General features: G+C 44.8%; 2 protein-coding genes across 5 annotated transcripts in view; one reads left to right on the top strand and one right to left on the bottom strand.

Annotated features, from left to right (window-relative positions):
• LOC106565466 (low-density lipoprotein receptor-related protein 1) overlaps nt 1–15,808 on the bottom strand; it is a 179,971-nt gene that overhangs the window by 41,974 nt on the left and 122,189 nt on the right. For all 4 annotated transcript variants that reach the window (XM_014132681.3, XM_082959228.1, XM_014132682.3 and 1 more), the window contains exons 31-41: nt 9,829–9,923; nt 9,585–9,734; nt 9,223–9,363; nt 8,964–9,089; nt 7,074–7,205; nt 6,718–6,852; nt 5,867–5,996; nt 4,890–5,016; nt 4,640–4,791; nt 4,216–4,340; nt 3,600–3,974 (exon numbers count right to left, since the gene is read on the bottom strand). In XM_014132681.3, coding sequence (XP_013988156.1) covers nt 3,600–3,974; nt 4,216–4,340; nt 4,640–4,791; nt 4,890–5,016; nt 5,867–5,996; nt 6,718–6,852; nt 7,074–7,205; nt 8,964–9,089; nt 9,223–9,363; nt 9,585–9,734; nt 9,829–9,923 — 1,688 coding nt within the window. The remainder of the gene's footprint in view (nt 1–3,599; nt 3,975–4,215; nt 4,341–4,639; nt 4,792–4,889; nt 5,017–5,866; nt 5,997–6,717; nt 6,853–7,073; nt 7,206–8,963; nt 9,090–9,222; nt 9,364–9,584; nt 9,735–9,828; nt 9,924–15,808) is intronic.
• Nucleotides 362–2,975, top strand: LOC123725535 (galanin receptor 2b). Its single transcript, XM_045691623.2, has one exon. The coding sequence runs from the start codon at nt 1,474–1,476 to the stop codon at nt 2,476–2,478; it is 1,005 nt and encodes a 334-aa protein (XP_045547579.2). The 5' UTR covers nt 362–1,473; the 3' UTR covers nt 2,479–2,975.

Below are 15,808 nucleotides of genomic sequence, written 5' to 3'. Positions count from 1 at the left end.
ATGAAGAATTATGGTCCAAATGGGATGTTAGGTACTATATTTATTGAATATGATATGAATCCTATAAATTAAAATGGCAAATTTGGGTGCAAATAATTAGTTTAATTTCTCAGAGATCAAATTATATTTAAACAATGTTCCAGGAATGCTAACTCTTATCTGTTTTCTAACAACAGAAACAATTTCAGAACAATCTGAGATGGGTGTCGAAATCCTCTTTCTTGTGCTTTTTGAGGTGGAATGACACATGCATACTAACACACGCACACAGAGTTTTATGGCACTTATCTGGGTGTGATAACAGACTAGCTGAGTGTTTGCTCTCAGGGCAAAGGTAAACAATTACCCTGATTTCTCAAGTGTTAATGTCACATGCACAAGTACAGAGAGTGTGTGTGTGTGTGTGTATGTGGGTCAAACTCTGTGAAAGGCTTTGATTGTCCTGAACAGGTCCTCCCATTGACAAAATACCAACCCATCCCCCTCTTGCGTTGGCACTGTCAAAGCCATACAGTACAGAGTTCACATGTTATTTACTGTGATTCACCTCTTTCTCCAAGCTCATATACCAGCCTCTCCTACAGCACTCTGCTTCTCTCCCTCTATCTCTCCAGAGACTCCTTCCTGTGGGCTTTGAATAGGCAGACTGTCAATGGCTTAGCAGTAGAAGACTGATTGAGGCGTCATGCAGAGGCTTTCTGATGTGAGCTGACAGGAGACAGAGCCATCCAGAGAGTTTAGACCCAGCCAGCCACCACTGTCAGACGGACATAGCAGGAGTCCTGGGGAGAGACTGAGAGCCCGGCGGCTAGCTGGATGCTAAATCAATAGCATCGCAAACGTCAACAGAGGGGGGCTGATGTCTATGTTCTCTCCTTTCTTTGGAGGGACTAGGACAAAGGTAGAGTTGATTGGCAGGACTAGAAAGGCTTGATTCGAATTGTGGGAGACCTCAATCACGTGACTGGTAACAGTCACTCATCAGTAGTCTTTCAAAGGACAATTTTTGGAAAGGTAAACACTTCAGGAAAAAAATAAATAAATAAAAGACACTTTTCTACTGTGAGTTTCTGGACTATGGCGAGGAAAATACTGACTGAGACAAACCCATCGAATCATAACTGACAGGAGGGCAACTTCAGAGTGGTTATGGTCAGAAGAATTAACTTTGAGAACCAATGTAATGTCAAATCGGCTGAATGTTCCTGTTGATGGCACACCTTAGTGTTATCGACTCTCCGTTTCAACAATAATTCCCACACGCTTTGTTATCAGTGGCTAGTTGATCAGTCATAAGCAGAAGCTTAGTTTTTACAGCTGGTAGATATCGACTCATGGGAGTGTCATCTTGCTGCTAGGATTTTGCTGCTAGGATTTCTTCTCATCAGTCATCACTGCTTCACTGTATCAACTCTAGGCTCAGTGTAAGGACTAAGGAGTAGCCCCTTTAAGGCTGGTCTGCCTGTCCGCTCCATGGCGGATAATGGATCTGTGTGGAGGAATGACAGTGGTTCTGGTGACGAGGAGACTGGGGTCGGCAGTGTGGAGCTGGTCCTGGTTCTAGTGATGGATGTCCTGATCCTGGTGCTGGGTGTGACGGGGCACTCTCTGGTGATGGTCATCCTGTGTGGTCGTCGTAGAAGAAGGGCAGGTCCGGGGGGTCAACACAACCAGGGGAACATGACAGGGACAGACACCCTCCTGCTGGCCCTGAGTGCGGCCGACCTTCTCCTCCTCTCCATGCTGCCCTTCCACACCGTCGCCATAGCGATGCAGCACTGGCCCTTCGGGGACTTCCTGTGTCGGCTGGTGAGCTTCCTGGGCGCCGCCTGCTCCTCGGCTAGTGCCTTCACACTGGCCGCCTTGGCCGTGACGCGGTATCTAACCGTGGTGGAGCCAACCCAGGCCTACCGTCTTCTTACTCCTTGCCGAGTGGCGCTGACCTCCGCTGCTCTCTGGCTTCCCGCTTGTGCCCTGGCTGCCCCACAGCTGGCCTTCCGCTCCGTGGGTGCCCGGCGCATCGCCCCCGACAGCCTGGCCTGCTTCAACTTCCTGTCGCACAACGGCCAGCTGGCCTACGGAGCCTGCCAATTCCTGCTGTCCTTCGCCCTACCACTGGGCGTCATCGCTGTGGCCTACGGCGGGATCTACTTGTTCCTGTGGCGGAGTCGTAGGGACAGCCGAGCGCCCCAGGTGGAGCGATACCAACGGAAGGTGACCCAGACATCGGCCCTGCTGGTGCTGGCCTTTACCCTGTGCTGGTTGCCCTCCTACGGCCTGACCTTTGCCCTCCTGGGGGGAGGCAGCCATGGGGCCACGGGGTCATCACCCCACTTCGGGCCCTTCAGCGTGTTCGCCCGCATCATGGCCACCTCCTCTACCGTAGCTAACCCCATCCTCTACGTCCTCATGTCCCAGAAGTTCAGACAGGACCTGCTGGAGCTGGGTTGCAGAGGTGCCAGGGGTGGGGGTCAGTAACCGTGACAACAGACAACTATACAAGACAAGAGGACATGTAACTAGATCTCTAAGGTTATGCTGTGTGTCCATGACAAACTGGATGTGGGCTGAACATCTGTTGTCTGAGAGCTTGTGGGAAGAACTAAACTACAAAACCATTTCTACCCAAATCTCACTGCTACTCCAGTACACAACTATCACACTAAGCTGTGGTATAAAGCTCGAGCTCCAAGGTTCAATTGAGGGACAGCACTTGAAGTAAAGAGCCTCCCCACTGTGAGACAACAGTCTAAAAGGAGGATCTGAACACTGAGAATCAAAGGCCTCTGTCTAGAGGGCCTCCTGGGACATGGCAAAGAACATAGACATCCAGGAGAAATACATTTATGCTTGTAAAAAAAACAAGAGAAAGCTTTTTAAAGGATGTGAGCTCTTTTACACATTAATACCATTCTGTAGCGATTGTTCTTTCTTGTTCTTCTATGTTCTTCTGAGATAAAGAGAATGAAGGTCTAGCTGTGCCTCAATCTGGTTTATGTTGTTGTGTACAGTGTGTTCCCAAACTGAGGTAGATATGAAAGCTTTCCACTTTGTTCTCCAGACTCTCAGAAATAATAGTTGGCCACTAGGTTTTCCTGCCATGTTTCAGTTGGAGGTCCAAAACAAGTTTTGTTCTGAGCCCCGGCTGTTTCTTCCTGGAGAATGCCTCCCAGTGGGGGGTCTGCTGTATTTCACCACCAAATAGGGTTTGTTCTTAGTGAAGGAGGAGGAGGAGAGGAGGATGAAAGATGCTGCTTAACCAATGGGAGGGAGAGAAAGCCGTCTAACAGAGGGAAAATGTTTTATCACATTTCTCAAACTTCAGCCAAATAACCTGATTAATTAGTGCTTACCTACATTCACTTGGCCTTATCAATTGGCATTGAAAACAGAGTGAATCAATGGACTTTGGGTTATGAGGGAAAAGAGGACATGGGTTGCTATAGGATTAGGGGGATGATAACAGATCAAATATATATATATTTTTTAAATAAAATGTTAATCACATACACAGATTACAACAGGTATAAAAGGTGCAGCGAAATGCTTATTCTGATTGGACGAACAAGAGAGGAGAGAGAGGAGGGTGAGTAACTTACTTTCCACCAGTGTCTTACGGTCCGAGCCGTCGTCATTGATCTGCTGAATGTTCCCAAAGTGGATGTCACTAAAGAAGATGCGATTGGCTCCTTTCCCTCCTCCTCCACGGTAGTCAAACGTCAGAGCTATAACGTTCTTCATGTGTTCCGGATCCTCAAACGGTTTTATCGGAGCGTTTAGGTTCTCTTCATCCGATAGGTGAACGCTCTTTAGAATGGTCCGTTCCGAGTAGAGTAGGTAGCCGTCGTAGTCACGGCAACCCCGTCCGTCCTCGGCCAACATGCCGTGAGCACAGGCGCATGTACGTTCTGCGTTGCCACGGAAAAGACACAGCTGCTGGCAGCCCCCGTTGTTATCCTTACACACATTCGTTCCTGTGTAGAGGAAACATATTTCATATTCACTGTAGATATTTTTTTTCTTCCCTCTCAATAAAATCGGCAGATAATTTAAATATGAAACGTTTGAAAAATATCACATTAAATGGCATTGTGAATAAAATCTTCAATGGGTTTGGGATCTCAAAAATTGTATGATCAAACTTTGCAGCATTATTGTCCCTATAAGTCATCTCTGAGTGGACTCTCTAAACGAACACATCCACACACTGCCCACCTTGCTGCCTGGCCCTGTTGAACACCTTGATGTCTTTGAGCTGTACTCCGATGCCAGTGCGCAGAGGCACAGAATCTGTAGCGTTGTCTTTGCTGCCCCTCTTTATGGAGCCATTGGCATGAGTCCTGATACAGGCCAGACAGAGAGAGACAGAGAAACATGACATCAGGGAGAGAGAGACGGACTAAGTAAAAGAAGGAGTGAGGGAGACACTAGCTGAGAAGGAAGGTGAAAGATGTGACAGTAAACACATGCGGGAAAGAATGTCAGAAAGAGGGAAAGAGACATGACATCAGTGCAGAAAGAGAAAGGGTGAGGGAGACAACAGCTGAGAAGAAAGGTGACAGATTATGGCGAGAGGGAGTGAATTCATTCCAGACAGTGAATAGGTGGAAGAGTGAATGTCAGAGAGAGAGAGACAGACCTGTCACTCCAATAGATGTATTTCTCAAACACAGAGACAGAGAACATGTCCATGTTGTTGTTAGCCAGCACCACCTCTCTGTTCTCTCCGTTCTCCAGGTTGATGCGCTCGATCTTGTCTGTACGAGCGTCACACCAGTACAGAAGACCCTCCTGCACACACATATCAGGACAGGGAGTTCAGTTTGTGTGTGTTGTGGAGGTTATTTGTCTGTGTGTTTGTGGTTATTTGTGTGGGTGTTACACTGTACCCGGTAGTCTATGGAGATGCCATTAGGCCAGCTGATGCTAACGTTGACCAGTACAGCTCTCTGAGACCCGTCCAGACGAGACCTCTCGATCCGTGGGTACTGACCCCACTCTGTCCAGAACAGATACCTGTACACACACACACACACACACGGAGAGAGCATAAGAGCGAGGTAACTTTCCCCTTATTGAGGTGACTAAACTACTTGGAGTAACCCTGGATTGTAAACAGTCATGGTCAAAACATATTGATATAACAGTAGCTAAGATGGGGAGAAGTCTGTCCATCATAAAGCGCTGCTCTGCCTTAACAATATCAACAAGGCAGGTCCTACGGGCCTGGACTACTGTTTAGTCGTGTGGTCAGGTGCCAGAAAGAGGGACTTAGGAAAATTACAATTGTCTCAAAACTGGGCAGCACAGCTGGCCCTTAAAAGTACACAGGGACCTAACATTAATGATATGCATGTCAATCTCTCCTGGCTGAAAGTGGAGGAGAGATTGACTTCATCACTGCTTGTATCTATGAGAGGTACTGGCATGCTGAATGCAACGAGCTGTTGTTTAAACTACTAGCACACAGCTCAGACACTCATGCATACCCCCACAAGACATGCCACCAGAGGTCTCTTCACAATCCCCAAGTCAACAGACTATGGGAGGTGCACAGTACTACAGAGCCATGACTACATGGAACTCTATTCCACATCAGGTAACACCTTATGGAACAGCAGGGACTTTGAAGAGACACACACACACACGGGTACAACCACAAGTGCTAGTACACGCACTCTACACACACCTACATTGTAATTCTGTGGTATGGTGGTATAATACTATGTGTATTGTAGATATGTAGTGGTGTAATAATGTTATATGATGTTCTGTTTTATCTTTTGCCTTAATGTGTTTGGACCCCAGGAAGAGTAGCTGCTGCCTTGGCGGCAGAGGTCAACCCCCCATCTCCCCCCGTACTCACCCTTTTTCTGGGTGGACAGTGATGGCACGGGGCTTGTCCAGGCCCTGGGAGATGACCACGTAGCGGAAGGAGCCGTTGAGTCTGGCCACCTCAATCACATCAAAGCCCTGGTCAGTCCAGTAGATGTTCCCTATGGAGGGACAGAGCACCAACACAAAATACAACAGCAATACAAACCAGTCACACTTTTACTACAGTGCATTTTAAACTATCAACATGCTTTACAGTACAACAACATTCAAATGGGACCAGCCACAAGAGTCTAACTGATAAAGTAGTTCTGTGCAAGGTTACTGTATGTTTTGGGATAAATAAAGTTCTATACATTTTCACTGTATATGACACCAAATACAACTAGGCAAATGGAGAATGCTGCCGTGTTGTTGTGTTGGTGTTGTGGTGTTAACAGGGTTTCCCAGCGTAACCTCAGAGGGCTGATGGAATGCTGCAGTGTTCATTACTCATCCTGCAGTAAGGCTTCGCTCTGTACACACCCATGTCATGTGACCTGGGCTATACAGGCACCCATCTAGGCTATAGAGGCACCTATCTATCTGGGCTTCTTCCCATCTCCTCGGTCTAAGCCTCTTCCTCTGTTGCTCTTTCTCCTCCTTTGTTAGCTTCTCCCTCCCTTTGACTGTATTTCTCTCCCTCCCTCCCTCCCTCCCTCCCTCCCTCCCTCCCTCCCTCCCTCGCATAGGTGAAGGTGTGATCAGAGTGAGTCTCATCTCTCTTCTGTAAGGCTGTGAAGCGTGTCAGCTGTGAGTCTGTGACAGATGTGTGAATGTGTGTGTGTGTATGAGTGTATGAGTCTGCATGCATGTGTGTATATGTGTGTGAGCGCGCCTCACCAGCGATCCAGTCCACAGCGATGCCCTCCACTCTGCCGATGCCGTTGGTCACCACGTCTTCTCTCCAGGTCTGGTCTCTCTTAGCTCTGCTGATGGTACTCAGGCCCATGTCCACCCAGTAGATGGTATCATTGTCTGGAGGGGAGAGGAGAGAGCCACCAGTACAGAACAGTCGATCTACTATACCCATCATACTCATGTTCATGTGGAATGCACCTATTATACTGGCTGGATTCAGCATATTTTCATGACAAGATATTTTCCATCACAACCGATCTAAAAAAAACAACTCAATTTTGGTTTTGTATAGTTTGAAAACCCCTCCCTCCAAGGTGTGTGTATGTGTGCGTCCCTACCTGCATGGAAGTCTATGCCCACAGCCAGGGAGGTGCCTGACACTGGCACCAGAGCGTCTGACTTGTCCGAGGGGTCCAGGGGGATGCCACGGATGCCCTCATGAACAGAGTAGAGCAGGAAGGAGCCCACTCCTGAGGCCGAGGGAAACATTACCCAGAGTTTATCACTGGACACACTAAGAGGTCAGTGGCAGTACAAGACATGGAATCTTTCCAGATGAAAACAAATGAATGATTATGAGAATAAACTCCTCTCACTCTCAACTGTGTTTATTTTCAGCAAACTTAACACGTGTAAATATTTGTATGAACATAACAAGATTCAACAACTGAGACATAAATGGAACAAGTTCCACAGACATGTGACTAACAGAAATTGAATAATGTGTCCCTGAACAAAGGGGGGTCAAAATCAAAAGTAACAGTCAGTATCTGGTATGGCCACCAGCTGCATTAAATACTGCAGTGCATCTCCTCCTCATGGACTGCACCAGATTTGCCAGTTCTTGCTGTGAGATGTTACCCCACTCTTCCACCAAGGCACCTGCAAGTTCCCGGACATTTCTGGGGGGAATGGCCCTAGCCCTCACCCTCCAATCCAACAGGTCCCAGACGTGCTCAATGGGATTGAGATCCGGGCTCTTCGCTGGCCATGGCAGAACACTGACATTCCTGTCTTGCAGGAAATCACACACAGAAAGAGCAGTATGGCTGGTGGCATTGTCATGCTGGAGGGTCATGTCAGAATGAGCCTGCAGGAAGGGTACCGCATGAGGGAGGAGGATGTCTTCCCTGTAACACAGCGTTGAGATTGCCTGCAATGACAACAAGCTCAATTCGATGATGCTGTGACACCGCCCCAGACCATGACGGACCCTCCACCTCCAAATCGATCCCGCTCCAGGGTACAGGCCTCGATGTAACGCTCATTCCTTCGACAATAAACGCGAATCCGACCATCGCCCCTGCTGAGACAAACCCGCGACTCGTCAGTGAAGAGCACTTTTTGCCAGTCCTGTCTGGTCCAGTGACGGTGGGTTTGTGCCCATAGATGACGTTGTTGCTGGTGATATCTGGTGAGGACCTGCCTTACAACAGGCCTACAAGCCCTCAGTCCAGCCTCTCTCAGCCTATTGCGGACAGTCTGAGCACTGATGGAGGGGATTGTGCGTTCCTGGTGTAACTCGGGCAGTTGTTGTTGCCATCCTGTACCTGTTCCGCAGGTGTGATGTTCGGATTGTACCGATCCTGTGCAGGTGTTGTTACACGTGGTCTGCCACTGCGAGGACGATCAGCTGTCCGTCCTGTCTCCCTGTAGCGCTGTCTTAGGCGTCTCACAGTACGGACATAGCAATTTATTGCCCTGGACACATCTGCAGTCCTCATGCCTCCTTGCAGCATGCCTAAGGCACGTTCACGCAGTTGAGCAGGGACCCTGGGCATCTTTCTTTTGCTGTTTTTCAGAGTCAGTAGAAAGGCCTCTTTAGTGTCCCAAGTTTTCATAACGTGACCTTAATTGCCTACCGTCTGTAAGCTGTTAGTGTCTTAACAACCGTTCCACAGGTGCATGTTCATTAATTGTTTATGGTTCATTGAACAAGCATGGGAAACAGTGTTTAAACCCTTTACAATGAAGATTTGTGAAGTTATTTGTATTTTTACGAATTATCTTTGAAAGACAGGGTACAGAAAAAGGGATGTTTCTTTTTTTGCTGAGTTTATTATTTTAATCTCGGTTTTGCTAAATATAGTACATCCAAATGTAGCTTGTGTTTGTTTGACTAAAAACTGAGGTAATGTTTTGTTTCCATGACTGCAAGACCAGGCATCTATGACCTTCCAAATATCAGAATAAAGATCCAAACAAAATGTTCACGGTGTGTGTCTTACCCTCGCAGGACTGTTGTCCACTCCTGAGGCTGTATCCAGCGGTACACATGCATGCTCGTGTGGTGGGGGAGGTGGGCAGGCACAGCTGGGAACAGTCTCCATTGCTATTACTGCACAGATTGGTGCCTGGAAACACAACACACAAAAACACAAACAAACATGCTCACATAGATTAAAATGGTTATTTCTAATCTATAGCTACCATGGTGCCCAAACATAATGCACACGCACGCACACACACACACACACACACACACACCTTTCTGCACGGTCTCGTTGTAGATCTTCAAGTGCATCATGGCTGAGGTGCTGTTTCTCAGGACCTTCCAGTTCCCTCCGTCACGCTTGTCACAGGTTCCTATCTGGTCAGTCCCCTGGTCCGCCCACCATAGCTTGTCCCCTACACACAACAGCCAATCACAAAATGACATCTTTCATCTCTTCACAGAAGTGGGCCAATCAAAATGACCCATTGTACTCATTCTATGATCACATAAAGAACCGATGTTGAGACCTACTGTAGCTCCATTTCTGAGTATTCAAACTCTTCGGGACAGAAAGCTAAAGGCAGCTAGGAGGCAGAATGTACAGTCCTAGTGAGAGTGGAGTCATGTTACATACCCATGATGGCCAGAGCTGTGGCCTTGGTCAGTTTGCCCTTGACCCCCTCCAGAACCTCCAGACCCGAACCATCCAGCTTACAGCGGCTGATGGTGCTGTTCCCTGAGCTCACCCAGTACAACTGCTCTGTGTCAAAGTCTATGGACAGACCTGGAGACAGACCGGGAGGAACATTATGGCTGTATCCCAAATTGCAATTTATTCCTTATATATAATGCACTATTTTTTCCCCAGAGCCACTCACCCACTGGGCCTTTCTGATTGGTGAACAGGACACTGCGGTTGCTGCCGTCTGTGTTTGCCATGCTGATGTTGTCTCCATCTGTCCAGTACAGCTTCCTGGAACACACAGAGAGAGAGAGAGAGAGACAGAATATCAATACATCATGCTACTGAAAGCACTAGAAGTGACAAGACCTGTCGTTCGTTAGCCTGGATAGCGCCTAACAGTGCGTTATCATTAAAACTATTTTTGAAAACTATTTATTCTGTTTTCACACACAATTAGACAACACCCATCACAACGTTCATGCTTATTTTTTTTATAAGTGAGAAATGAATTGTTTAAAACTAGCAAAACCCGTCAATAGCTATACATGTGGAGGTCCCATATGGAATATTTATCTACTGAACATCTCCTTGACAGATGTAAATGTATGTAGTTATATGTCTAGTTTACATTCTACGTAAAAATATGCCCTGTGTTTTAACAGCAGCATCTTTCATTGGGTATAAAGTACAGGAGCCAGCTCTTATTGCAGGGTAAAGGTTAGCTTAGAACAGTGTGTGTGGATGTTGATTGGGTTAGGCATGTCAGTGGGGATGGGCTAGTGTAGAGTCCTGCAGCAATTGAGATTCACTGAGATTCATTTAATGACCCGTAAATGGCTTCTCTTTCTCGCCATTTATTTCTCTGAAATTCTCTCTCTCTCTCCCTCCCTCACAGAGGCATATGTAGGCTACAGACAAAATTGGGCTGAAACAGACAAACTCATAAAAACAAACACATACAGAAACACATGCAATTAGAATTCACAGATAAATTGGCCCACATGGAAAACTAGAAACATAGAAACTGTAAATGACGTGGTAACAGGACATACAATTATTTCCATGCCCGAATGAAAAAACAATTTTGGACTGACCAATGAAGACATTTTCAAATGTATCCCAAAATTTCGACGTGAAAGCTTTTGGACATCAGAGCAATGTTGAGGGAATCCTATTTCAGTCAGAAAAATATACTCATATGATAAGTAAGACATACAAAACCTTGCAGAGAGCCTATCCAACTGACAATCTCTTAGATAAAAATATAAACTATTGGAACCAAGACTTAAAAATAACTGATATCGGCACAAGATGGAGGGGGTTTTGGAAAATAACGAACCAAATTACAGTTGTACACTAAATCAAGTATAAACTAATCTATAGGATGTATTATACAAGAGACAAAATTCACTAAATATACAGCACAACGGCAGAGTCATGTCTTAAGTGTAAAACTAACAATGACTCAATAATTCATGCTTTCTGGGAATGCTATAAAGTCAAAAAGTTATGGGCAGAGTTAGAAAGTTAGTTGTCAGAAGTTTTACAATGTAAATGTACTTTTAATTCGTCAAACTGCATATTTCAAGACATGGCATATGAGGGTGCGGGGAGATACCCAATGGGTTGGACAATATTATTTCCGTCACTTATTTTCAAGAAGCTATTACTTAAATACAGGAAGTCAAATGATACTCCAACATTAAGAGAATGGAAGAATCAAATTATTTATAATTTTAATGTTTGGCAGCGATTACAGCATCGAGTCTTCTGGGTATGACCCTACAAGCTTGGCACACCTGTATTTGGGGACTTTATCCAACTCTTCTCTGCAGATCCTTTCGATCTCTGTCAGGTTGGATGGGGAGTGTTGCTGCACAGCTATTTTCAGGTCTCTCCAGAGATGTTTGATTGGGTTTAAGTCCAGGCTCTGGCTGGGCCACTCAAGAACATTCAGAGACTTGTCCCGAAGCCACTCCTGCGTTGTCTTGGCTGTGTGCTTAAGGTTGTTGTCCTGTTGAAAGTTGAACCTTCACCCCAGTCTGAGGTCCTGAGCGTTCTGGAGCAGGTTTTCATCAACAATCTCTCTGTACTTTGCTCCGTTCATCTTTCCCTCGATCCTGACTAGTCTCCCAGTTCCTGCCGCTGAAAAACATCCCCACAGACTGATGCTGCCACCACCATGATTCAGCGTAGGGATGGTGCCAGGTTTCCTCCAGACGTGACGCTTGGTATTAAGTCCAAATAGTTCAATATTGGTTTCATCAGACTAGAGAATCTTGTTTGTGCCTTTTGGCAAACTCCAAGCGGGCCGTCACGTGCCTTTTATTGAGGAGTAGCTTCCGTCTGGCCACTACCATAAAGGCCTGATTGGTGGAGTGCTGAAAAAATGGTTGTCCTTCTGGAAAATTCTCCACAGAGGAGCTCTAGAGCTCTGTCAGAGTGACCACCGGGTTCTTGGTCACATCCCTGACCAAGGCCCTTCTCCCCCGATTGCTCAGTTTGGCCGGATTGCCAGCTCTTGGTGGTTCCAAACTTCTTCCATTTAAGAATGATGGAGGCCACTGTTCTTGGGGACCTTCAATGCTGCAGAAATGTTTTTGTACAATTCCCCAGATCTGTGCCTCAGCACAATCTTGTCACGGAGCTCTACAGACAATTCCTTTGACCTCATGGCTTGGTTTTTGCTTTGACATGCACTGTCAATTATGGGACCTTATATAGACAGGTGTGTTCCTTTCCAAATCATTTCCAATCAATTGAATTTACCACAGGTGGACTCCAATCAAGTTGTAGAAACATCTCAAGGATGATCAATGGAAACAGGATGCATCTGAGCTCAATTTCAAGTTTTATAGCAAAGGGTCTGAATACTTACGTAAATAAGGTATGTTTTTTATTTTTAATACATTTGCCCCAAAAAATCTAAAAACCTGTTTTTGCTTTGTCATTATGGGGTATTGTGAGGAATTACATTTATTTAATCCATTTTAGAATAAGGCTGTGACGTAACATTTTTGGGAAAAAGTCAAGGGGTCTAAATACATTCCCGAAGGAACTGTATGTAAATGTTAAGATGTCTATTGTTTTTTATTATTATTATTATTATTATTTGTTTTTTTAGGGGTAGATCAGCTTTAGTGTTGCAGATATTGTGGCTTCCATCAATGTTATAACAGTACCAGTCAAATGTTGACACCTACTCATTCCAGGGTTTTTCTTTATTTTTACTATTTTCTACATTGTGGAATAATAGTGAAGACATCAACACTTTGAGATAACGCATATGGAGTCATGTAGTAACCCCAAAAAATGTTAAACAAATCAAAATATATTTTATATTTCAGATTCTTCAAAGTAGCCACCCTTTGCCTTGACAGCTTTGCACACTCTTGACATTCTCGCAAACAGTTTCATGAGGTAGTCACCTGGAATGCATTTCAAGAACAGCTCAAATAAGCAAAGAGAAATGACAGTCCATTATTCCTTTAAGACATGAAGGTCAGTCAATGCAGAACATTTCAAGAACTTTGAACGTTTCTTCAAGTGCAGTGGCAAAAAAACTTCAAGCGCTATGATGAAACTGGCTCTTATGATGACCACCACAGGAAAGGAAGACCCAGAGTTACCTCTGCTGTAGACGATAAGTTCATTAGAGTTACCAGCCTCAGAAATTGCAGCCCAAATAAATGCTTCAGAGTTCAAGTAACAGACACGTCTCAACATCAACTGTTCAGAGGAGACAGCGTGAATCAGGCCTTCATGGTCGAATTGCTGCAAAGAAACCACTACTAAAGGACACCAATAAGAAGAAGAGACTTGCTTGGGCCAAGAAACACAAGCAATGGACATTAGACCGTTGGAAATCTGTCCTTTGGTCTGAAGAGTCCAAATGTTAGATTTTTGGTTGCAACGGATGATCTCCGCATGTGTGGTTCCCACCGTGAAGTATGGAGGTGGAGGTGTGATGGTGCTTTGCTGGTGACACTGTCTGTGATTTATTTAGAATTCAAGGCACACTTAACCAGCATGGCTACCACAGCATTCTGCAGCGATACGCCATCCCATCTGGTTTGCTCTTAGTAGGACTATCATTTGTTTTTCAACAGGACAATGACCCAACACAGCCTGGAGGTGTGTAAGGGCTATTTGACCAAGAAGGAGAGTGATGGAGTGCTGCATCAGATGACCTGGCCTCCACAATCACCCGACCTCAAGCAGAGTAAAGGAAAAGCAGCCAACAAATGCTCAGCATATGTGGGAACTCCTTCAAGACTGTTCAAAAAGCATTCCAGGTGAAGCTGGTTGAGAGAATGCCAAGAGTGTGCTAAGCTGTCATCAAGGCTATTTGAAGAATCTCAAATATAAAATATTTGATTTGTTTAACACTTTTTTGCTTACTACATGATTCCATATGTGTTATTTCATAGTTTTGATGTCTTCACTATTATTCTACAATGTAGAAAATAGTAAATAAATAAAAACCCTTGAATGAGTAGTTGTTCTAAAACTTTTGACCGGTAGTGTATATATAAAATATATTGTTTAATATATTTTCCTTTATTATATTCCCCTAACCCTACCACCCCTCCCCTAATTGGAGTAAACTAATCGACAACAACACATAGGCCTCTACTTCCAGCTTATACACACTATATACATTTCACAAACACAGTATATTTTGTTTGTTTTTAGTCCCATGAGCCTTCAGCTACCTTCAACTCCTCCCATCTTTCTCTGAAGACCATCCAGTTTTGATTTCTATTTGCTATATATTTTTCACTGTGCTGTTTCACAAATGTTCTGAACCTTTTACAGACACAGTATAATTTTACATGAGTTCTTGTTAGTCCCAACCTTCAGCTCCACTCAACCCCACCCATCTGTTTGCCATATATTTTTCAAGTGCGCTGTGATGCTTCACAAAAGTTCTGAACCTTTCTATTCTCATAGTTCCTACAGAGTGTAAATTAAAAATAAACATTTTTGCTACGAGTATTATTATATTACTGATCGATTGACTATAACTTTTTACATCACAGCTCCAGGTAAATATTGTAATTTTTCAGACATTCCTGAACCTGCGACCCAAAACAAGCTTTGGACAGTACCAAAACAAATGATCTAATGATTGTCTCTTCGCAGCAACATTTGCAGAGCTGGGATGGTTGTATCCCCCATATAATATTCTATAGGTTGCAAGAATTTTGTATAATAATTTAAATTGAAAAACTCAAAGTTTTGAATCCAGCGTCGTTTTGTGTATCAGTTCATGTGCCATGGAATTGGTACATCGAAAATCTCTACCCAACTATTTTGCAATCTATATGGCACAGCTGTCAATTTTTTGGTCCTTAAATGAAACTGGTAGACTTATATTTATCACAATCTTCTTTAACCAATTTTAGTCTTTAATGCAGGGCCAACAGACAAGTTCCACTTGCCTCTTCCATTTTTGCAGTAATGCTGCAATTAGTTGGTTGTAACTTTGATTTGAGCAGACATTTCCATATATTTTTGTTAGCTGCATATGTTACATAACTCCACCATATATTATTATTATTTTTTATAAATTAGTATATTTAAGTTTAACCATAATATTTTTTGTCATATTTGTTCCGTTTTTTCTGGTGGATTAAACGAAAAAATGGTCAGGGAGGTGACCAAGAACCCGATGGTCACTCTGAGTTCCTCTGTGGAGATGGTTGTCCTTCTGGAAGATTCTCCCATCTCTGCAGCACTCCACCAATCAGGTTTTTATGGTAGAGTGGCCAGACGGAAGCCACTCCTCAGTAAAAGGCACATGACAGCCCACCTGGAGTTTGATTGAACTCTTTGGCCTTAATGCCAAGTGTCACGTCTGGAGGAAACCTGGCACCATCCCTACGGTGAAGCATGGTGGTGGCAGCATCATGCTGTTTGGATGTTTTTCAGCGGCAGGGACTGGGTGACTAGTCAGGATCGAGGGAAAGACGAACGTAGCAAAGTCCAGCGCGATCCTTGATAAAAACCTGTTTACCTTCCAACAGGACAATGACCCTAAGCACACAGCCAAGACAGCACAGGAGTGGCTTCAGGACAAGTCTCTGAATGTCCTTGAGTGGCCCAGCCAGAGCCCGGACTTGAACCCGATCGAACATCTCTGTAGAGACCTGAATATAGCTGTGCAGCGA

This window comes from Salmo salar, chromosome 12 (genome assembly GCF_965601325.2).
Source record: "Salmo salar chromosome 12, fSalSal1, whole genome shotgun sequence".
In the NCBI taxonomy this organism is placed as follows: domain Eukaryota; kingdom Metazoa; phylum Chordata; class Actinopteri; order Salmoniformes; family Salmonidae; genus Salmo; species Salmo salar.
This window is presented reverse-complemented; position numbering and strand designations above follow the sequence as displayed.

Bases quoted from the DNA above. Each gene is read 5' to 3' on its own strand.
- LOC123725535 (XM_045691623.2), top strand. From the start codon at position 1,474: ATGGCGGATAATGGATCTGTGTGGAGGAATGACAGTGGTTCTGGTGAC.